General features: G+C 36.3%; 2 protein-coding genes across 2 annotated transcripts in view; both read left to right on the forward strand.

The window, feature by feature from the left end:
* The window catches only part of LOC103907071 (triadin), a 100,805-nt gene extending 94,184 nt beyond the window's left edge, over nucleotides 1–6,621 (forward strand). Inside the window, exon 12 of the mRNA XM_019474601.1 lies at nucleotides 6,506–6,621. Within this exon, the coding sequence (XP_019330146.1) occupies nucleotides 6,506–6,621 (116 nt within the window). The remainder of the gene's footprint in view (nucleotides 1–6,505) is intronic.
* A 1,269-nt stretch (nucleotides 6,622–7,890) lies between these two features.
* Nucleotides 7,891–25,317, forward strand: part of LOC103907073 (triadin-like) — a 77,112-nt gene continuing 59,685 nt past the window's right edge. Inside the window, exons 1-3 of the mRNA XM_019474608.1 lie at nucleotides 7,891–8,497; nucleotides 18,663–18,698; nucleotides 19,791–19,853. Coding sequence (XP_019330153.1) covers nucleotides 8,437–8,497; nucleotides 18,663–18,698; nucleotides 19,791–19,853 — 160 coding nt within the window. The 5' untranslated portion in view covers nucleotides 7,891–8,436. The remainder of the gene's footprint in view (nucleotides 8,498–18,662; nucleotides 18,699–19,790; nucleotides 19,854–25,317) is intronic.

Raw genomic sequence — 25,317 nt, forward strand, 5'->3', positions numbered from 1 at the left:
ATTTAATTGCAGTGTTTTCTTTTCTCTGTTTTAATTATTTTCCTGTGGATACTTCATATTGTGAAAAGTATGCATCTATACCTACTCCAGATATTCATGTTAATTATGCTAGGGACCACTGTATATGATACCAATTTATTAAAGGTTATTTAGGGAGAGAGAGGAAGGCTGAATATGTCTTTTCATTTTATAATCTGCTTTTACAGTCCTTTTGCACTTCATTATGTCGCAATAACTATAATAACCCATCATTTCCACACAATAACCCATGATTTTCACTGTCCTAGGACTTAGCTCTTTGAGATCCGTCTTTCAATATTTCTAAACATAACATGTAGGATTATTTTTACCTGCTAAATGCACATGATAAATAATGGGAGGAAGTGGAGACGTTTCAATTCAATTTTCAATTTTTTCAATTCAATTTTCTTTTAATGTCAGGAAAGGCTGTGTGACTTCTTACTTAATGTGTAATGACAAAACTGTTAAAACTTAACTTTTAACTCCTTAATGACTTCAATCGTCTGAACACAAAAATTAGAACAGCTTTCAGATTGAGATAAAGAGGGATTTTGGAGCCTCAATGTGGTAAAAATCTCTGGAAAATAATTCTCAACGGATATATTGTTGTAAATGGGTTTAACTGCACAGCTCTGTCGTGCAGCTAAGATACATTGCATACATTTCTGGTTGGGACCAATAGCATTGGCTGTAGGTTAAAACAGCAAAAAAAACCCCACTCATAGCTATACTCATGCCTCTCTTGCCTACCGAATTTGTACACTTGTTATGCACACTTGCATTGTGTGAGATACAAACCCACAGGAAAAGGAAAAAATATCAAACAAATTCCCAGCTGTGACTTTAATTGGGTTTGGTGGCTGAGTGAAAATGTACCGACTAACTGATGTTCACACAACCTCCAGGAATCTGTGCCAATGGAATCTCACACCTGTTCAGTTACCAAATCAAGTAGGGCTAGAAAAAGCATTTTCTGTTCAGAAACATCACTAAATAAATATCTATATGTATTTGTGTATATATGTGCATGCATATGTACACACATGCTTGTGCATGCACATATATATAGTATATATTATATAGGTATGGATGTATACAAATATATATAAGAATGCATCATCAAAAACAAAAGATGAATTCAAATCTCTACATATTAAAAATAGAAGACTATCGAGTTGCTGCTACTTTTTGCTTGGTGCCTTGAGAAGGGAAATTTAATCCTTCCCCCCACTCCATTCAAAAGAGCATTTAGATTACCAGCCTGCATCCATCCTTCCTACACCTTCACCATTAACCTACCAGTCCTTGTTTTTAGCGTAATAGATGGATGGCCTCCCAAGGCTGTTAGTTTATTTAAAACAGGCTTGGTTTTGCTGTCTGTGTGTTGAGGGACGAGTGTCTCTCAATAACATGCTTTACACATAAGTTAGACACTATGTAGAGCTCCAGTATTATCTGTGATATTTTTAATGTATTTTAAACCTAAGTGGAACATATAGATAGATTGGGCATTATCCATGTAATCTCTCCTTTTCTTTTCTTATGCATCACAATAGTAACTGGCTGATAGCCAGTGTAACAGAATGTGAAAATTTAAAGTATTGTATTGCTACTGGTAATCGCTGCATATACTGTAGCAGTGTTTTTCCTTAGGTAATATCAACTTCATGCAAAATAAGAGTTTCACTGTATGTTGGGCAATTATCCATTTAATAAAGAGCCAGATCCTGAGTGTAATTATAAAACTGAAATATATGTTGGCTACTAAAATAGACCTCTTTAAAAGCCTCATTTTATTATCCATTAATTCCATTTGCCACTGTCAAAAATTGAGTTCCAAGTAGGTCATTAAGACCCTGTTTAAACTATTTTTTCCATTTGACATAATTTTGTCATCACTTTTAAGACTTGTGGGCTACATCTAGATTAGTAAATCAAACTCAACTCAGCTGTTCTCTGAATGTGATTTCTTCTGTCATAGAGTGATCCACATCCATTACACTTCCCCAAGGTCAAAATGGGCAGCTGCATCCCGGCTGTCTATTGGGAGTGGTCCCTGGCCCTTGTTAACTCCTGAACTGAGCCAATGAATTGTTTGAGACATTGGTACAGGTCAAAACTGTTGGAGGTTATTCAAAAACATGTTGCAGGATACGTATGTCTGAATTCCAGAGCCCGGTAACATTCCCAGGCACCATTTAATTTACTAGTGTACATAAAACCATCGTGTTATGATGTGTTTCTTAGAAAGACTGCCTATTTGGAGCACCTGTATTGCAATTCAGTCCTTCCCCAAAATGAGCATTTACATTGTTCAAAACAGTTACACAATCTGACCTCTTGATCCTCAGCTATTCTTTCTTAATGAAAAACAGTTTGCTCACAGTTTTTCATGCACACGTACTAAGTGCAGAAACCCTTCCTCAGAATAGTGACAGTCTAATATCTGAAGTGTAATGACTGATAACAAGGGAGAGGCTTATCTTTAACTTCAGGCAACTTACACATCAAAACTGGAAGCCTGGACAGAATGGTGGGGCTCCATTAAGATTTCAATCCTCTAAAAGCATATTTGGCAGTCTTACCTCATTCTGCTGATCCATGTCTTGTTCCAAGCTTCATGAAACATTTGATTTGAATTTACTTTTCATAACAAATGACTCTGCAAAAAGCACACTTACTTTATTTCAATTATTTCTACTATCATTAGGGAAAGATGTCACATCTGAGCAGAATGAGATTTATCTGAAGACATTTCTTCTGCTCTATTTGAGAGACACTGTAACAAAGTGTTGGTGCTGTTGGATTGTAGGATTCCCGCTGTTCACATAACCAGCATATGGACATGAGGAACTGCACAGTCATAGGAATGGTGTTTCCACATACTGCTTTCTGTAGTGGCATTATTTCTCCCCACATCCAATTGGAATATTCATCCATCTACAATGCCTTTAGTTGTTTAATAGCAATAATAATAAGAATAATAATTTTAGAATAATTTTAGAAGCATTTTCTTTTATCCAATGATCTTTTGATTTAGAAAGATAAATTTAGAGACTTTATCTATGTCAATTAGGGTCACTGCAGACAAATTGAAGTGGGCAGATCAGGGAAGAAAGAAAACCCACATGATTTGCTGTTATCATAAGAAATCAATTTATCCTCAATGCTCAGACATGACATTTTTGACACATGTAGAAAGACGCTTCCTAGATTGAGAAAAGTAAGGTAATTAAAGTTTGTCTTGTATTCCTTATCATGTAACATAAAATCTAAAATATTCATAAACCAAGTCAGAATGAATTTCTTCATGACATCTCAAGTGATTTAACAAACACCGATGACAGAAGTTTCACAGAGCTTGAGGACTGTAGCTTATTTTCAATGAAGTATTCATGTTACCATCTAGTGTCTTAAACCTTCTACTCATCTTTGCAGCATATTTCTTTCCTTTCAGGCAGTGGAGGAAGCTACTCATGTCTTAACATGACACTTTTTCTCCTGGTGAGCACATTCCCATGAGCTTAAAGTCAAAACATTTCATTATTTCGGTTTCCATTGACTGTAATTTGTTGTTAGATAGCTGTTTACAGTCTCATTTATGAAGGATGTATCTGTAGCACAACTGCATGGACAGATTAGGCGAAGAAATGTATGCACATTTTTGTGTTTGCAATTACGTCTTTTGGAGCAATCAAACCCTAATTTAAAAAAAAAAAAAATAAAGTCAAATGAACCTTTTTGGCTTATCTCATAGTAGAAAAATAAAGTCTACATTTGAAATGAGAAGCAAATAAATATGCAGACACTAAATTTCAGTGCTCTTCTGTGGTTGCATTTTTAAAGCAGCGAGATAACTGTATGTCCAATAATAATAGTAGTAATCTGGATAATGACTTCTCATGATTCATGGATTAATCTGATTGCCCACTGGGATCATTAAAAACATCCTGCCTGCCTCTCATTTACATCATGGATATGTGTCCAACTGTCCACTGCTGGAGTCAAAGTAGTAGACACCATTAATCCTAATTGTCTGATCTGCTGAGGCCAGTTCCTCATTTCTAATTATGAGTGCAGAAAACCACTTGTGCTTTATAACTTAAAGAGGAGAGAAAAAGGAAGAGAAAAGAAATTTGACTTAGGATATCCCCTTTAACATATTTCATCAAAAGAATGGATAAAATATTTATTCAGCTACTGTCCTTTGCATTCCCTTCAAAGTGAATAGAGAGACATTTAATAACATATTGAAACATTAAAAAAGCTTTTTATGAGAGTGGATGGGAACCTGCTCAGAACAAACATTTTGGCCTAAGGGAAAGTTTTTGATCTGTGAAGCTTAAGCTTTTGGTGCTTAAAACACTCTCATATTGGATCATGTGGTCAATTTGCATGAAATAAATGATTTGTTTAAAACTTGTAAAACTATAAAATACAACTTGACAAGTCATTAGCAATAAGTGGTATCGCACTGGTATTATACTAACTAACGCTGGTGCAATCATTAGAAAACTGCTGCTACAGCAAAGAACAGGAAGATAATGGGGCCAGCCTGTACTTTGACCTAGAGGTGTTAGATCATTGCCTCACACAGGAGATACCACACTGCAGTCCAAATTATTGACTATCCTTCTTCATTACTGATCTACTCAACATTCTGAGCCACTGCCCTTTATCATCTTTCACACAAAACAATTAGTCCAAGCTATAAAATTTATCACTTTTTCCATCTAGGGATAGGTGATCTAGTTTAGACAAAACAAAGAAAAGAAAAAAAAGAACTAAACTTTAGTCTAGGACTTTAATCAAAACTAGCAGAAAGAGTAAGATTATTTACCCATTCTTCATTAATTTTTATATCATTTTTGTTTTCATTCTGAACTAGGAATTCAATTAATGAATTTTCTGTATGTTGACAGAGGTTATGGATATAACTTTTCTATTCTGGTTGGCAACAAATGGTATTCAGCATCTCATTAGCAATTTCAAGATGATTTTTTTAACGACATAAAGTGTTTGGAAAATCATGGCTAGACATCTGGATTCCTGATGTTTGCCTACTGTTCATTTTAAGGCTAGAGTCATTCTGTGATGAGATTGGTAAATATCCACTTGTGATTATTGCCAAGACAGGAAATACGTGTAAAACCTAAGATTTTTACCATTTATTGCACAGCACCTTCAATGCATTGATTTTGTCAATGTGTCGACATTTTGTCAGTGGCTCAGGCATGTGAGTCAAGTTTGAGTGGCTCTGTGTGTGATATTTTATGCAAATTACCGGATGAACTAAACTACATGCTTGCAAATTATTTGCCTGCAATCGTACATATGCTGATGAGATGCAATAACATTAAGACCACGGTGCTCAAATCCCACTGCTGTCTTCAAGACGATGTTTTTCTTATGCATTCCCCATGAGTATACATAACTTTCTAAAATGAGAGGGGTAAGTATGATACTGCAGTTTCCAAGGCTCATTAAGGTCTTAATTTCTCTTCTGAGTCTATCACCAAGCATGAGGCATGGCTTTAAGTTTCTGATGTGGAGCTGGAGCTGAGATTTAACAGCCTGATTGCATGTGGACTCTGGTGCAGTGAATGTATGCTGATGCATATGACTGGATTGATATTATATTTAACTACTTAATTTTATTTCACAGGTTACAACAAATTGTGCTTTCCAAATGACAATGACATGATAGCTACTGAGCATAAATGTCAGAGAAAGAAATTAAAAGGAAATAAGGACACTGCAAAAGAGGTGTTATAAACCAGAAAAGAAGCATAAGTAATATAAGAGTGCAATAGATCTGTTTGTGAATCTTTGGGGAAATGAAGCGAAAGATATTTTGGATAAAGCATGGTGTCTGCACGTAGGCTAAGACAGTACAGAAAGTCCCAGTTCAATACTATGAGAGAGTACAGTTCAACACTGAGAGAGTAGAGGTGTTTCAGTCAGCAGCTGGAATCAGAACCTTGTCGGTGTTTACAGTGCATGACCTGGTTGGTATTGGCTAATTAAGAGTAATCCTTAAGGATGAGAAACGTAATAATTTTTACTGGTGTTTCAAGAAGTTCATAATAAGTGGACTTGAGGGAACTACTGAAGATCATTTGTTTGACAGAAGAAAATAAGCTTTTACTGTAGAAGAGGCATCATGAATATGTAACCTTATTATCACAGTATTATTCTTCAGAGTTTTTTAGTCTAATGAAGAAAAATAGAACTCTAAGCATTTCAGCATATGCTTGAGTCACTTGGACTTCATTGATTTAAAATGTGTCTCTTAAAGATAAATGACTTTATTTGTTGAGAAATACATTTCCTTCCTATGGTGTCTGGAAGATAATAGCTTTTATGCACAGTGTAATATTTTAAACATTAGCAATTCTGAAGGGAGCTCAACCTCCCAGTGAATCTGCTCAGCTTGTTAGTGAGTACATTTTCTATGCTTCTTAACCTGTATACTCATGTGCAGGACATAACGAAATGGTACCACCTCATCTTCTTCTAGAACATAGTCCAAGAAAGAAACCAGCAGCTATTGAAGGCAAGTTTGAGTTTTTTCCTCCTTTATTGGCTTCTACTCATTAACTTGACTCTCTGTTTTAATGGATTTTGTTTATAAATATAACCTATGTTACAAAACTGATCAAATGATTAGGCCTGGGACATGAATGGCACAATCTCATTTGCATGACAAGACGTAAATATTCCTTACAGTAGTCCCACAGATGTCTCAGGGGATTTCCTGAGTGAAATAGGTTACAGGATCAATGTCCAATCTGTAAAACGCTTTGGATGGTGTTCAGCCATAAGTTGCCATCTAACTGTAAACATAGTCAACATTATCCTCTTAATATACTTTGGATTACTCTTTCAGCTATTGTTATTCAATAATGTTTCTGTGTATTATCTGCAATAATGAACATAACATTTCTGGCTCTGCATTGATCAACCCTATTCCTATTTTTAAAACCACTGAAAGAAAAATACAAAGTCAGATCTTACCTTCAGAAGATTACAACATAACCCATGCAATTGAATTATATTGTTTACAGTCTAATCATATCAGTAAAATGGTTGAAATATGCATTTTAATTTTAAAATGGACTATGTCCGATGACTTAAAACTACTATTGCCATATACATTCTTGATCTCAACACCATACAATTTAATAGTACAAAACACATGAGTCTTTTCATGTAATTATATAGCAGTTTTCATATAATACTTCAGAGTCATTCAGTCACATCACTTGCTAATCTCTCTCATAGAGGTCTTAGTTCTATGTTATCCAGAAAGCAATTGCAACTGCAATCTAAGAGAAAAACAGATGGGATGGCAGCAGAATAAGTAACAAGAACTACAGGATTTGCCTGCATTTGGAAACGGAAAATGAGAGTTAGATTTTGTCATAACCTATGACTAAAACAAAGAGTTAAATTAATGAGATATTTCTGTAATGTGATTATTGTGAATCAGAATGTTTGGATAAAAATGGTTATGTGACTTATTATCTCTTTCCCCAAATGACTGGATCGATATTATATTTAACTACTTAATTTTATTTCACAGGTTACAACAAATTGTGCTTTCCAAATGACAATGACATGATAGCTACTGAGCATAAATGTCAGAGAAAGAAATTAAAAGGAAATAAGGACACTGCAAAAGAGGTGTTATAAACCAGAAAAGAAGCATAAGTAATATAAGAGTGCAATAGATCTGTTTGTGAATCTTTGGGGAAATGAAGCGAAAGATATCTTGGATAAAGCATGGTGTCTGCACGTAGGCTAAGACAGTACAGAAAGTCCCAGTTCAATACTATGAGAGAGTACAGTTCAACACTGAGAGAGTAGAGGTGTTTCAGTCAGCAGCTGGAATCAGAACCTTGTCAGTGTTTACAGTGCATGACCTGGTTGGTATTGGCTAATTAAGAGTAATCCTTAAGGATGAGAAACGTAATAATTTTTACTGGTGTTTCAAGAAGTTCATAATAAGTGGACTTGAGGGAACTACTGAAGATCATTTGTTTGACAGAAGAAAATAAGCTTTTACTGTAGAAGAGGCATCATGAATATGTAACCTTATTATCACAGTATTATTCTTCAGAGTTTTTTAGTCTAATGAAGAAAAATAGAACTCTAAGCATTTCAGCATATGCTTGAGTCACTTGGACTTCATTGATTTAAAATGTGTCTCTTAAAGATAAATGACTTTATTTGTTGAGAAATACATTTCCTTCCTATGGTGTCTGGAAGATAATAGCTTTTATGCACAGTGTAATATTTTAAACATTAGCAATTCTGAAGGGAGCTCAACCTCCCAGTGAATCTGCTCAGCCTGTTAGTGAGTACATTTTCTATGCTTCTTAACCTGTATACTCATGTGCAGGACATAACGAAATGGTACCACCTCATCTTCTTCTAGAACATAGTCCAAGAAAGAAACCAGCAGCTATTGAAGGCAAGTTTGAGTTTTTTCCTCCTTTATTGGCTTCTACTCATTAACTTGACTCTCTGTTTTAATGGATTTTGTTTATAAATATAACCTATGTTACAAAACTGATCAAATGATTAGGCCTGGGACATGAATGGCACAATCTCATTTGCATGACAAGACGTAAATATTCCTTACAGTAGTCCCACAGATGTCTCAGGGGATTTCCTGAGTGAAATAGGTTACAGGATCAATGTCCAATCTGTAAAACGCTTTGGATGGTGTTCAGCCATAAGTTGCCATCTAACTGTAAACATAGTCAACATTATCCTCTTAATATACTTTGGATTACTCTTTCAGCTATTGTTATTCAATAATGTTTCTGTGTATTATCTGCAATAATGAACATAACATTTCTGGCTCTGCATTGATCAACCCTATTCCTATTTTTAAAACCACTGAAAGAAAAATACAAAGTCAGATCTTACCTTCAGAAGATTACAACATAACCCATGCAATTGAATTATATTGTTTACAGTCTAATCATATCAGTAAAATGGTTGAAATATGCATTTTAATTTTAAAATGGACTATGTCCGATGACTTAAAACTACTATTGCCATATACATTCTTGATCTCAACACCATACAATTTAATAGTACAAAACACATGAGTCTTTTCATGTAATTATATAGCAGTTTTCATATAATACTTCAGAGTCATTCAGTCACATCACTTGCTAATCTCTCTCATAGAGGTCTTAGTTCTATGTTATCCAGAAAGCAATTGCAACTGCAATCTAAGAGAAAAACAGATGGGATGGCAGCAGAATAAGTAACAAGAACTACAGGATTTGCCTGCATTTGGAAACGGAAAATGAGAGTTAGATTTTGTCATAACCTATGACTAAAACAAAGAGTTAAATTAATGAGATATTTCTGTAATGTGATTATTGTGAATCAGAATGTTTGGATAAAAATGGTTATGTGACTTATTATCTCTTTCCCCAAAATCTCTTTTACCTCAAATGAATATTTCTTTGTAAACACACTGTTTAAAGGAGTATAAAACTGTGGTTATTGTGACACAATATAGTATATAAATAGATTTACAGTCCTGCTTATTTTAGGGAAATGTTTGAACCCTGCTTATCAGCAAAAAGAAGTCCCTGCAATGTTAAACACTGTTATCCACTAATTAACCATAATGGAAAAAAGACATAATAGAAAAAGACTGCTGCATTTGCTGAGTGATAAACTTAATCTTTAAATATAACTGTTATACAACATGAACTAACATCAAATTAACATTAAGTTCTTGATTTTCAAAATCATGAAGAGCATGCAATTACTGCAATTGCACATGGAAATGACTGTTTATGACCAGTTACACATTTGCGTGTTTCATTAGCTCATTTATGCATGCAATTGAGGTAATTGTGAATGTAAATTAGACACCCATTTGGCAAACAAATTGGGGGGCAGATTATCTGCTCAGAATCATACAACTAAATTCCCTTTAAGGCTCAAGACCAGTCACTAGGATACAATACTGTTCATGCAAGAGTTTTGGAGGAAATGAAGAAGGAGGAATTGCTTGCAAAATGCTGATGTGAAAAGCTGTTATATTGCGCTATTTTGTGGTTTCCATATATGAGAAAATACGCCACAGTGCCTTTAGGAACCGTAAACCCTGAAGCTTTATTTCAGCCCTGGGGAAAATAATTAAGTAATTTATGGGAATATTTAGCACAGTGACAGAAGGCAAAAAGCGGAGTAGGCAGAGAAATTAAAATCTTGGAAATAGTTGAAGAGACATCTATCTGCCTGTGACTTCTTATTGCTTACATACCTTTATGACTGGTACATCACCAAATATCACTGATCAGGTGAAGGGACAGATTGATACAAAAAGTTCTTCTTAACATAAATATAGTTGAAGATAGTATAATAAGTTCTCAGAATAGGGAACAAGTACAAGCATTTGTTAATTGAGAAATGTACTTTATATAACACAGAAGGACTGGCCCAGCCTTTGACAGAAACAACTAGCTCTGAACAAAGGTAAAACTGTAGGAAGTAGCAGAACAATTGTCACACAGAAAATTTATGAAACCGATCTATTTAGACCCTAGGTTTTCCAACTCAGCAATATTGAGACACTAGATACAAGACCATGCAGCTGGTAAAGTCTGAAAAGATTTTATTCTTTTTCTAGATTGAGATGTTTTCACTATTGCGCTGTTTTGCCACTGCCTTCTTAGGTAATCTTGGATGATTCTTGATTTCTGATAAGGTGAAAATAGTGGTAGTATACATGCTAAGTGTCTCTAACATTTTAGATTACTTGATGCTTTCAAATAGAAAGCTTTTCCTGGATAGTATCCAATGCCCAGTAGAAATTATGCTCTGCTGAATTTGTGAGGTCTTAGCAAAAGAGCATATTGTTATTATGTATTAAATCTCAACCTTTCTTTCCTTGTCATTGCCATTTTCTCTTCCTTCACCTCCACGGTAAATTTTTTGGAAAAGGGGTGATTATGTAAGACAATCCCAATTTGTACACTACGTTCTAGTAGTATGCAATAAATTGCATTGAAGTGTGTGCATGTGAATTGAACTTTTCAGATATCTCCTGGTCGGAAAGAAAAATGCTTTGTACTCATCTGGTCAGAAGGGAAAAGAATAGATCATTGCTCCCCTATTTCATGGTGGTTTGGCTCTTTTCAAAAAGCACTTGCTGTCTTGAGATCTTACACTCAAAGGTCAATTAAGAATTTGAAGTTTCAGGTCACCAACAGAAGAGAATAACAAAACAAAACAAAACAAAAGATCCTGTAACAATAAACAAGAGAAAGAAGGAAAAGGAAGTTGTGAAGACAAAGACATTGATACATAACTTCTACTTGTGTTCCGAGCTTGGAAACCTTGTTTGGCAAACCATGAAGTAAAAGAACTCATTTTAAATTCTTTATCTTATCTTTTTCTGGAGCTTTCACAAGGACTTGGAAGCAGCGCTCTCAGCTTGGCGGACACTCTGATGCTGCCATCTAGGGAGGACGCTGGTGCTGGCTGTAATTTGAACAGATCTATTCCACATGGCTATCTGAACTTTACTTTAATACGCTTCTTCGTTGACTGTAGTCTTCTCCACCGCTTTTAACTCTAGCTTTCTTGTATTTTGTTATTCACTGACATCCTAAAACTGCTCTGCAGCGTACATTGATTCTCTGTGAATCTCTCTCTCAGGTCTTGACTTTTCTGCTCAGCTCACATAGCTTTTAGCTTCCTCCATTTCCCCATTCACCTGAGAAGGACTCTCCTTTCTGAGAGTCCTCCAATGTTACGGTCTCTGACATGGCAGGGTAATCTCTCAGGAAGATGCTGCAGTTAAACAAGAAATGTTGAAACTAATCTCAGAGGCTTAGTTAGTTATTAGAAAGACTTCATATTAATTGTTCCAGAATAGCACGTCTTTGCTTTCTCACAAGATCACAGCACCTTTGTGAGAAGCCTGTATCAAGATCCTTCTCTCGGTGGAAGGCATCTTAATGAATATTACATATGATCTCAAACAGACAGTATGCTTTGTACCACTTTGAAAAACATTGTATCACAAAAAAACTTTGAACAGCATTGTACCCGAGTATGATTTTCCGGGTTATATTGTCCTACAAATCTGTGCTTGTACCTTTGAGTGGGAGAGCATTTATCACGGAAGAGTCATCGACATAACCATTCTGATCTGTTAATGGATCGTGATGGGCTCTGAAGCATCCCCCTCCTTTGACTGAAGTGTACTGGCTGTTCTTTGCCATCTTGCTGGTATTTGTGATATTAAAAGAGGTAAAAAAATAAAAAATTAAAATCTCTGTGATGTCCTTGGAGGATCTCTGAGGAAAAAAAATATTTTCTCTAGAACACTGTTTGAATCCTCTAATTACAGATTTTGCAGAATGCAGTAAAGTGAGGTGCTGTGAAATATGTTTAACTTCCTCCAAAACTCCTGCGGAGGCTAAATTGGCATTGAAATAGAAATCTGCATCTATCTTTGTTACTGTATAGAATGTACACTATCTGACTATCTTAAGAAGGATTTCTAGTCTATATCTCAGTTCATGAATATAACATCAGGGGATATAACCAAGAATATCTAAATTACTAAAGCCAATACAAATTTTAATAAAGCTCCCTTGATGTATAGAAGTGTATAAATCTTATATAAATCAATCTGCCTCTGTACAGTCTGTCAATGGCCTCCTTCTCTTCTGTACACAGATTTTTTTATTAAAAACTTTTTTTTCTTTTGTACTGTAAAATAAATTACCTTTAAAAAAAAATCCTTCTAGTGAAAAACAGTGATTCAAGATACAACAGAAAGCTTTCAAAAATGCAGAATTTTGAAGTTTTCTCCAAATTTAGAACAATTTTAGTAATACCTACATGATTTGTGGATGAAAATCCATTTTCTGATAAATTTTAATCCAAGGGAGAATAAAAAGAATTAAGAAAAATGTTTCTGTCAGAAATATCATAATACAATGGGCTAGGTTTTAATCTAGTTTATTAGAAGAAACAGTTTAGGTAGCTTTAACAGGGTACTGTATATACAGAATAAAAACAAGATTTTTTTGAGAAATATGGGCCCTACATCTCCATGAGTCTGTACTGAAGACAGTAAAATCTTTGAAATAATATGCACAAGGTTTCAAAGTGAGTTATTTAATGATTTAGATTAGACATTTAAGCAGTAAACTCTAATGATTTAGCTATGATGAAAAAAGCCTAAATCTTCACTGTTTCAGAAAGCCCTTGACATTTTAATTAATGACATGAGGCTCTTCTGTACTACTTTTGTTCTAGCATAAGACAGAAAAAATTAAACAGACATCAGGAAACAAGCTTACTAGAATGCAGCCAATTTTTAATACTAGATTATGCATTTAAAAATAAATATTCAACAAATTCTACCTAATAAAACCAAATAACTCTGAAGATTATTTTAACTTTTTAAAATGGTTTTTAACTGTTACAGAAAAGCAATAATCTTTTGCATATGTTGCACCTGCAAATTAAAAATACTTACTTGGATTAAGACTCTCTGGGCTTCCAAAGGCAGAAATTCCATGTTTCTTTGGAAAGAAAAGGGAAACCCTTGCAGAAGAGGTCCTGCATAGCCTGGCCATCCTGTTTTCCTAAACCTCAGACATTCTTGCTTAAAAGCATGCCCCATAAAAAGCATCATCAAAACCCTTCCCAGCACCGGGAACACAATTGGTGCTGCTGTTGATTTGTGTTGCCTCGTAGGAATGTCGGTCACAAAGAGGGAGAAGGCTAACCCTGCTGCCTTAGCTGTGTTAATTTGGCTCTTGCTAGGGAAGGTCATACCATGTCAGTGTTCCCCTGGGAATTTAATTCTTCATCATAATCATATTTGCCATTGACCATTGTCCAATGGAGTTTCTATTGTTGGTCTTGTCATGGAAGTTGGCATGCCCTCTCTTTTTTCCCTTGGCATGCATACTGTGGCTTCATTACACTGGTATTTGTACTCTTTGCTCCCCACTGTATCGTTTAGTGAGGGCAACATATGGCCCCATGCTATTAACGAACAGTTTTGGTGCTTAATTCAACAGAACCATGAAAAAGGAGCCTATAATCACTACAGGAAGAAATGAGGAACACTTATGTGGGTCACATGAAAGCACTAGGAATTTCAAGCATGATATTGCTATTACATACTTTCTGCAGACCTCAAAAATATCTCCATAAGCAATCTTCAAAGCTGCCAAATAGTGTTGCAGATTAGGATTTGAAAACAGTGAAGCAGTTTCAAAAAGCAAAATCAGGCTGGAGAGATTGCCTAGGACTTCAGGGTGTACTATATCTCCAGTGACCTGTGTGCCCCATTAGTCTTTCACTTGCTCAATATGAGAACAAATTGTACTGCATTACTCTGCTGAAATGAAACAGTGCAGTTTAAACAGAGCTTTGAAAAAAATGCACTTAATTTTGGCCTAAGCACTCACCTGTAAGTTAGAGAGAGTACGTGAGTGTGTGTGCACACACGTATATGTGTTTGTGTGTGAAAAGAAGCAATTCTAAGAACTTAGATTAATACTCTTTAGGTTTCTTTGATCTTTCTTGACTTTTCAGTAGTTTGGCTGAGACAAGACAGAATTATTTCTCATAGAAACTGGAAATATAACTGGACCAACAAGGACACTCTTACACCAAAAAAAGGCATTTTTTTCAAAGAGAGAGCTGAGGTCAATTTTTACATGAAATTTAGATTTAATTTTAAAAGTATGAGTTTCCATAACATTCTAAGCTAAGCAGAAATATTTCCTTGCATTTTTTTTAGTTCCTCCAAAATATTTGTAACCCTAAGGGGGCTTTATTGTGTGAATGTGTGTGAAATGGTTTAGAATCAAAAGTGCAACTGACCAGTCATTGTCAGTCTCCACCCTAAACAATATGCAAAGGGGAAAGAAATATCATCGAAAACTGAAAGGTAGTGAGTTATTTTAATATTTAAAAGGATATCCAGGTCCCACTGAAATCAACAGCAAAACTTTCATTGAGTTCAGCAGGGAAAGGATTTCAGTCACCAATTAAAAGAAAGGAAGAACAACCATAATCTCTTCAAATTAATAAGGAAATACAATTTTAAAAATACAACTTGTTTTTTTTTGGAATGGTCTTTTAAGATTATGCTGGTGACAGCTTAGGGTGTACAGAGATGCTTGCAGAAAAATGGAATGAAGTTTTACCTGGAATGAAGTTATTGCGTTCAGTCTGAATTATAGTTTCTCAGAAAAAGCTAAATTAATGTTTGTTTTGTTCTGTTTTGTATGTAAGTGAGTATACACATATCTCTGATGCTCCTCATTTCTGCCAGGACCAGAATCAGTAGGCAAGAAAAGGTGTTGTAGTATTTCACAAAGCCAGACAATATCCAAAGTCTCTCACAAGAGCTTTTCTCCTGAGATTTCCTGACAACAGGGTTTTAGATAAATGCAGATAAGCCTTGTATAAGTATCTGAACTTTGGAAGGCTTATCTGAACCAAAACATCTCCAAACTTCTGGCATTCGGTCCCACTAGTTAGTGTTTTTTATACACATGCCTCTCCACAAGAAGGTACCCATGGCTGTATTTTGCTGCCCTCCTTACCTCAGTTCCTCAGAGGGGTTGGGATGAGCTGACAATCCCTTCCAGGGTCAGTGTTTCCATAAGCACATGGAGCATCTGGAGCAATACGGAGAAAAAACTCTTAGCGCACCCTCATCTTCCAGTTCCCAGGCGGCATTCCCATGAGACTATGCCCAGTAACTCACGTGCATCCCTAAATTTAGATTCCACTCAGCACTGGCACGGTAGCACACTGGTCTTACCAGGCCTGTTTTCAAGTGCTGCGTTGTTAGCATGTTTCTGTTATCTCCCCTCCCCCTGTTGTCCAAGAATTAGTTGACGTCCCATGAGAATAACACAAAGACATTGTCAAAGCTGGTAAAGGCAATTCAGATTGAAACACCTCTTTCTTGGTCTCAGTTGAATCTTACTTGGATTTCTACCGGTGTCCTCGGTCCCTCACCTCTTATTCAGAAATAAATAATTCCATCTCAGATGTTTCTTTGCTTTAGGGCTGTTCTCTTTGCTTCAGTCACTTCCCAAGAAAACTATTCTACACTGCTGCTTTTTTTTCCCCCAGGAAAAAATTTTTACCTGAATTTCCCATTCAGTAGCACATCACTGCTTTAACTCACACTTCTCAGGCTCACTGGATTCCTCCTTGTACTACATAAAGCTCCACTTCTGTGTAGAGTCTACAGAAAAAAACTTGACTAAATGCAAAGTCCATTGCTTGTCCTGCTGACTGATTCTGTCATCTTGTACTCTGCCACCTGCATATACCCCTATTTCATTCCTCTAAAGGCATTGCAGGCTTTTGAAGGTGAGGTCTTTTTGTACACATATCTCTTACACCCTGTATGTAAAATGTGGTTCAGGACTAGTGCTCCTAGTGAAAAAATAGCATTAATTACATTATCAAGAAACAGTAACAATAACAATAGATATTTCAATAGTCAATTGCACTTGAATTCCATATTGTAGTCAACCCTGAAATACGTTGTGTTTCCTTGCATCACCCACTGTTCGCACATATTATGATTCCTTTTTATGCAGCTGGTCCATGGACATTTGTAGTCCTGTTACAGTTCCTAGCTAAAAAAATAAGTACTTTCAATTAACAGATGGGGTCAAAAGACCTGCGTAATTTCCTATTTAATTATTGGCTCTGCTTCTTAATTTAGCTGTGTACATATCTGGAGAAACCCCACTGCATTTACTGCTTCAGAAATTACAATTTTTGCTGGTGTTAAATATACACTTAATATGCAACTATCTAAATGTGAGCTACTCAGATTGAGAGGAAATAAATTTATTCAAGAAATGGGATTGCTTCCTTAAATCAGAAATAGCTCTTTCCATCCATTTACCAAGTCCATCGTTCTTATTTACATAAACTTTTGTCAGTAGTAGCTGTGAAGGACATCAATGGGGCTAGATGCAGCTGAGATGTGAATGGAAGCCCTGTGACTGTTTTTCTCAGACTTGACCAAGAGTGCATATCTTGCATTGGGCAGTGTTAATGGCAAATAGGGGCCACAGCCCTTTAATACGTCTATGTAATCATCCTCTAGAAAATTCATAACGAACATAGATGTTTCTAGGCTCCCTGGACACTCTGAATATTGCAACTTGAGAGCTTGATGGAAGAAAATTATGTCAGTGGAATTAATTGGCAGAATGACTTAGCAATAAAAACTCTGCAGCCAGGATGTAGTCTCCTTGCGCTTTAGGTTATTTGCAGTAAAAAATCCTGCTACTTCCTGTACATCCTCCATACAAAACTCCGCTTCTCAAAGCTCCATGTCTCCGCTCATGGCTCTCAAGACACATATGGCTCTGAACCTTGCTATGAATCTTGGAGCAGATTTCACGTGGCTTAGCTGGGCCCCAGAAGCGTGCAAAATGCTACAAATTCAAAGGCAGAAATGGTCTCTGATTAAAGAGAATCTTGTTGGTTGTAAGGACCTTGGGCTTACAAATTATTCCTGTGCATCACCTAACACCAGAAGTATAAGGAAGCAAAAAAATTAATCCAACTAGAAGAGTGGAGCTGTTAACAGCTCCACCAGAACTAAGGCACTCAGAAAAAAATGGAAATCACAGAAGTACCAGCAGCACTTCAGTCTCTAGTTACTAGGAGTAAAGGCTAGTGGAAGGAAGGCAGAAGGAAGCTTTTTTTCTGACAGTAACTGATAGACTTGATATGTTTAACAGTTTCGGTTAAATCAGGCAGAGTAAGCAACAAATTAAACAACATTTTAGAAATTAGAAGAGTTGTACATTGCATGTGAAAATGAAACACTGAAAAGTCATAGGTGGCACAGGACAGTGGAGCTGAGGAACAGCTTGTGTGTAATCTGAGGCTGAAGAGTCTTCCATTTTGAGGAGGCAGCCACGGTTCCTAGCATGAGTCTCTGGAACAGCACGTCAAACAGAGAAAGAGCGAGACTCCTGGGAACCTTAGAGATAGACAATAACAAGAATATTAACATATACAGGAAAATGACACCCCAAACAAGCTTGTGGAGGATGAGCACTACTCTGATGCTCTATACATGCTTTAGAAACCTGAGTATCATAAAGCACACTCACAAAACAAAGGAATTTGTAACTTGAAGTCCAGTATGCTCAGGGTTTCAGCAGGGAGAATTAAGCACACAAAACACTGGGAGAAACATTCTGTAAAACTCATGCACGGATTTTCTGTTTCATTTTGTCAAGACAATAACAAGGGAAACTCATTGAACAAATCTGTTTAAAACAAGAAAAAAGTGGAACATGTGAAGATGGTGCTTAACATTAAACACTATTGTCAGAAAATCAGCAGAAGTATGGTTTGGGGAGACTCTGAATATTGGTAAATACATTGCCTCCACGATAGGCAAAATAACTTTATTTATGAAAACACCATGGACAGATTGTGGAATTCATGTACTCTATGAAAATAGCAATTTTTCTATCAAACATACACACATTTTGTTTTGGTTTAGGAAGCATGCTGTGCAGTATTTCAATTAATTTTCTTCATTCACTTTTTGTATATTTTTTGTCATGCAGAAGAAAAGTCGATTGTGGTAGCTAGAGAAGTGAAAAGTAAGTTTCTTCATTTTTTCTTTATCTTCATGCTAATTTATGCAAGCAATAATAGCATATTTGCTTCTTGGATCTGCTGGCTTCAGAAAATATTCCTATACCTTAAATATTTTTCAAGTAAAGAAAAGACTTTCATTTAAAGGCTTATGGTCCTGTGTTTGTGCCATTTTGTATGGTAATACAACTTGGTTTCTTATCCACATTCATAACAGTAAAACATCACAAAAAGATAACTATAGTTGCACTAACTACATCAACACCGAAAGCCATGCAGCACAACTGAAAGTGATAAATTTGGCTTTTTGTGGATGAGCAGTTAAACAAAGCATTTAGATTAGCTATTCTTGTACTTTTGTATTCTTCCCCATCAAAATGGGGATTCATTTCCCAAAGGAAAAATAAGAACTATAGCTTCCTCATTTCTTCTAATGAACTCTCAATTTTCTAATTAATAACATTCATGGAATAAGTAATTAAATTGTTGTAGCTTTTTGTAAAAAAGCAAGAACATTATCCTTATTTCTACTGTTGTCCAATTAATTGACAAAATAGAGGCAGATGCTTTTAAAAGAACAAGTCATGTTCTTTTGTAGATGATGCTTTCACTGCAATTCTCCATGAATAACAGAAGTCCTGTTATGACAGTTTCAAAGGTTCAATTCATAAAAAGTGTAATAAAGATATATTATATGTGCAGGCTTTTCATAGCATTCTGCACTTATTCCCAAGTACCACTTGCAAGTTTTGCTGCCATTCAGTCAGATTTTATAAAAGAAGGGGAACAGGTGCACGGCTACTGAATCACTGCAATAAACTCTTAGTTATACCAGGTTAATGGGCATAATTTCTTGAATTAGTACTTATTTAAGTAATTACCTGGTGTACATACTGGTTTCAGTTCTATCCTTAGCGCCACATTCACTCTCTGACTATTAAGCTGTATTTCTGAGCTGCTGATGGTAAACTCCTAAATAAGTGACCAGCTTCAAAACTAGAACCTATTGCAGTTAGTCAAGGATTCCCATCCCAAATATATATACATACATACATACATACATACACACATTTCCTTCATTCTATTTCCTTTTTTAGAGAGAAAAGAGGAAAAGAAAAAGGCTGATGTAAAGAGGGTTACGACTGAAACTAAGAAGAAAGGTATGGTTTGGGAATGTTTCTTATTGGCCTCATTCAGCTTTTACTCCCACTCCTGGCTCAAATCCCACTGTTTTTTGTTAGTTTAATCCTATGCTTCTGGCTCTGTATTGTCCTTCCCTTAGTTGCTTAGTCACTATTTGCATGTTACTGCTTCTTCAGTATCTGATGTCTGATGTGTTCAGTGTCTGATATTTTCTAAACTCTTTTTCTGAAAAATAAGAAGTCCTGTTTGGTGGCCATCTATGGGCTTGTTAAATAATTTAATGGACTCCCTATATATAGCAGGACATAGTGATACTGCCATACACAAAACTCATGGGAGATATCACTTGGTTAATGGTGCACCGCTTTCTGAAGGTGGGGTAGATTTATTTATTTATTTTACAGAATCACAACCAAAACTTGCAGTGACCAAACTGCAAAGCCTTGATATCCATCTAAATAACATTTTGGATCATTCATTCCCAGGAAGCATCTAAAGTCCACTATGGTCTTGCTTTCATGGGAAAATATTTATGTCATTCATTAGTTTTTAATGATCTCATTGCTACTGGAGCTTAAGCTAAAAGGTACCACATTCACGCACTGATGATTTTTGCCTAGCCTTTGATGAATTATTAAGGGTCCAAATCATCCATAGTTGATGCATACCGATTAATTTTCATTTTCAGCTGATTGCTCTGTGGCTAGTTGGATGCAAGTGCTATAAGGGAATAATCTGAACTAAACTCCCAAATAAGTCACTTTTTTTTTCAGCATGTGCCCACCAGGACTTGGCTGACTGCATATTTGAGTGTATGATTCAGAGTTCTAGCACATCAAATTACTTTCTTTAATTAAATCTTAGAAAAAGAAGGAAAAAAAGAGAAAGCTCATGAGAAGACAGCTGTCCCTGAAATTAAAAAAGCAGGTAAGAAATTGAAGTCTATCTTTCTCTGCAATAGGTATCTGACTATTTAGTGTAAGCACTTTCAGGTTTTAAGCATTTGAGATAGGGGTGTACGTAATTCATTATCACTTACGAATCCGAGAGAGAGAGAGAGAAATCTCACAGTATATTTTTATATGTTTATGTGTGTAATGTGTTTCCATTATATTACATTATATAGATACAGTATTTTATGCATATTATATATGCATATACATATGTATATATATAATACATGTAATTTTTAATTCTGTGAGCTTGGGATTTTTACAAAAAATATTAGAAACTGCTTTCTTTTATACACTAAATCAATCAAGAGCATAAGTAGTTTCAAAGGATGCATGGCATGGAAAGACTGAATGAGGTGCATAGATTTTTGCATTAATTATTTCACAAATTCAGCTCATTTTAAGTAATAAATAAAAACATTAACATAACAAACCACTTAATGTAGTAGAAAATAGACAGTTATCTTTCTGAGGCTTTATCCATGCCCAGAAAATAATTTTTTAAAAAGTTAAAATAAAGTTAGTGAACGTCCTGAACCTAATCAATTGTGTTTCATGCTATTTAGTGTAAAAAGATAAAATTTTCCAAAAAATTAGAAATTAACATTTGGGTCTTGTCTACACTAAAATTGTTGTAACTTTTCTCTCCTGTTACTTCAGTAAATTTGCAAGTATGTTTAATGCACAAATGCAAACGTATCTCCAGCAAGTGACACAGTCTGTGAAACTGCCTCATTAAAATCAAGCCTCATTAAAATCAAGGAGAAACAAAATGGTCAGTCTAGTGGTTTGATTAGAAATTAACATTTGGGTCTTGTCTACACTAAAATTGTTGTAACTTTTCTCTCCTGTTACTTCAGTAAATTTGCAAGTATGTTTAATGCACAAATGCAAACGTATCTCCAGCAAGTGACACAGTCTGTGAAACTGCCTCATTAAAATCAAGCCTCATTAAAATCAAGGAGAAACAAAATGGTCAGTCTAGTGGTTTGGTCACCATCTTAATACCTAGAAACACTGGTTCTACTTGCTGCTTTGTCAGACACTTTATATATAACCTTCTACAAGCCACCAAGCACTCAGATTAACCTTTCTGTAGACTAGGGTAATGCCTAAAACCATGGAGAAAGGTTTAAAATAGGATTGAAAGATTCAGGGCTATAGTTACTATGTCCTCAGGGCAAGCCTTGTGCTCTGTTATCTAATTATTCAAATCTGTTGAACAAAAGCTGAAAGGATATATATCCCATTGTTTACTAACATTGTGGATTACATATGCAAATTTCAATATGCAACTGGTTTCTTTGCCATTGAGTTGTACATGGTCTACATAAGTTTTCCTATTCAAGTGTTTATGGATGGGAAAAAAAATGTTCATTTATGTTTGGTACAATAAAAAAACCCACAGAATGATACAGAATACCTTGGAGTACTATCATGGTAGTCCTGTATTTAAATATGCTTCAGTCTTTTATAGTAGGGAGTGGCACACTGGGGAAGGGATGGGGATGAAAAGGAATACTCTTTTCCAAATTAAGTTGCATATTTAAATGTATAAACACAGATTTAAGAAGAAAATAAGCTGACAATTCAAATATCTTTTCTAATTTTATTCTGGTTCTAAGCTTGTATTTCACTTGAGAATACAGAATTGTAAAAGATTACATTTTATGACAGAGCTGCAGCATAAAGTTATTAATATGTTCATCTTCACAAGCTGTTGCTAAATCCAGTGAGTCATCCTACCAGTGCTAGAAAGACACAAATTAGACAAACCGAGGCATCCGCACATTTCTGTCCCTTTTATTAGCTCTGTATGTTGCTGCATTTTGAAGAGTTTACTAGCCTTTGTGTAAGAGGATGGTAATCCATAATATATTCTAGCTACACATGTTGCTGTTATTCCTCATTCAGCTTGCTCTTTGAATGTATGTGTACTTTCTGGCTTTGATTGGCAGCACCTATTGTTATCCCTAAAAGGTTTTAAGCCTGAAATAATTGCCACATTTGATCAAGAGAATACTAGTGCATAGCCCAGTTTTGAAATGAGGCACCTCAATGTCTGATAGTATTTACATGCTTTGGGCAGACACAACAAATGAACCTCAGTGCTCAAATCAGCAGCGTAGATAAGCATCCAAAAGTAAGAGTGTAGGAACACCTTCCAATTTTCTTACCTTTTCCCATTGAAAGGCTAGGCAGAGGCCACTGCATTAAAAATAAACTCCTCGCCCTGGTTTTCAAATCCTCGCGTTACCTCTGGATGCCTCTGATTTTGTGTCTCATTTTGCTTCCCTCAACCTTTGCAATCCCTGAAGCCAAGGTGCATGCAGGGCATGCTGCCTCCTCACCACCACCCGCACCCATCCCCTTGCCAGCAGGCAGCTCCTTCTGCCAGGAGCTGGCTGCCTGGCACCCCGGTCCCACCTCTGCTGCTCACCCTCACGTACCTCCTCCCAGAAGACTCACCTCTGACAGGAGGCCTGTTAACCAGGCTTTCCCCACAGACGAACAATGGTGTGTACAGGCTGTCAGGCGCAAGAGAGGGAGAAAGGAGGAGATGCTCCGTAAGCACTAGGTGATAAAAACATCTCCAAAATAATGCTCTGAGCACAGCACTTCCTTCTATTTCCCCCTATCTCTCTTGCTCTAACAAGGAATGCTTGTGATTGCAAATACTGAATATTTTTGCTGATTTATATTTTAGAATAGCCCTTTTGTCCAGGAGACAATTTTATCTCTAGTGTTACCAGAATGAAGTTTTATATTGCTCTCCATTAATTGCATCCCTGTGATGTATTTGTTTATTTGCATGCCAGCTCACTCTTTCTCTGTTCCTCTCTTCCTCCATTCCTCTCTCTCTCTCTCTCTCTCTCTCCCCCTCTCGTGCTGCAGAGGAGCAAGAGTCATCTAATGTGAAATGTTCTCAGTCTTTAGTACAGAGTGAACTGAATAATTCTTAATTAGCTTTTAAAAATGCATTGTAGATAAAACCACATTAATCCTCTGACCTTCAGCTCGTACAAAAACGTTGTGTTAATTGTCCTGAAAAATAGATAATTCCATTGTTACAGGCTCAGAGGTCTTGCTTAAACAAACATAATTGTCAGACACAAGGGTCTGGCACAGTCACACTTCAAAACATTTTACAAAAATCTATCCAGCACTACTCTGGATAAAGAAGGAGCTGCATCTCCAAATCCCCATGAATGGGCTTGCTGAGCCTCAGCAGAGGCAAGTCTTTGCACCGGTCTCCCAAAGCTCCCAGTGGTTGGGATGCATCAGTTTGGAGAGGTCCAGCCTGCAATCTGACTGAGAAAGGGGACCCTCTCTGTTACAGCTCCCGTACCCAGCCCTCCATGAAAATGAATATGCGGAGTTTTGCATATTGGCATTTTCAGGTACACATAGGTTGCTTGCAGAGTGTTTCCTGATGGTCCTTTTCTCAGAGTCTCAATGGTCTGGAGCTTCTCTGCTCCTTCTTGTATCAGCTTTCCTAAAAATTCATGATGTTCACACGCAGCCTTTGTCTTTAAGTTTGATTGCTGCAAACTCCTTTCCCACTTTGTTTTGGTTCTCACAACAAATAACTTAGGTAATAAATCAGCTTATAAAGCAATGAAAATGTCAGCCTGGATCATCACACCATTTCCTAACTAAAGCTCTGCTCAGCTGTCATTGATGATCTTGCCTTCCTGTTATTGCTGCATAATTTCAAATAATAACAGTAATAAAAATACCTAGGTCTTGTGCAGCATTTTTGGATAGTAAATTTTAGAACCACTTTAGAAGGATAGTCAGTGCCTTTTCCTCTACTTTCCACACAGGGAAATTCAGGTATAGACATATCACCCAAGCCAGTTGTCCACAGGGCTTATAATATATAGCTTCTGAACGCCAAACCAATGCTAGCTGGATTAAAGATCCCCAACTTTTATACACTTTCACTATTTCACTAATGAAAAACCAGGGACACCAAACAATGCAAGTGATGCTTAGGAAGAAAATGTTTTTGCTTAAAAACATAAGGCCTGATCAGCTGGACAAGTGTTCAAGAATCCCTAGGCTCCGACCCTCAGTGACAAAGGTTTTAAGGTTGTCAAACCCAGGTACCTCCCTGAGCAGTTCTGATTAGCAAAGATAAAACAAGTCAAAGTCTTGGTGTGCAGAGCCACTCACCCCAGATCAGGGAGCATGATCTGTCTTGCATTTTGTTGTGTTGGCACATGCATGCTCCCAACAGAGCATCCAAGCCCTTACTAAGGACCACTGCAGCCCCTATTTAAATCAGGGAACTAGGTTGCAGTGGTTGCATACCCAGTGTTGTGGATGCATCTATCAGTGGTTGCATACCAGTGTTGTGGATGCATCTATCATAGAATCATAGAATCATTTAGGTTGGAAAAGATCTCCGATGTAAATCTAACACTGCCAAGTCCCACTAAATCATGTCCTATGTCCTACTTCTACACATCTTTTAAATACGTCCAGGGATGGTGACTCAACCACTTCCCTGGGCAGCCTGTTC

Source organism: Aptenodytes forsteri, unplaced genomic scaffold, assembly GCF_000699145.1.
Source record: "Aptenodytes forsteri isolate BGI_AS27 unplaced genomic scaffold, ASM69914v1 Scaffold217, whole genome shotgun sequence".
In the NCBI taxonomy this organism is placed as follows: Eukaryota; Metazoa; Chordata; class Aves; order Sphenisciformes; family Spheniscidae; genus Aptenodytes; species Aptenodytes forsteri.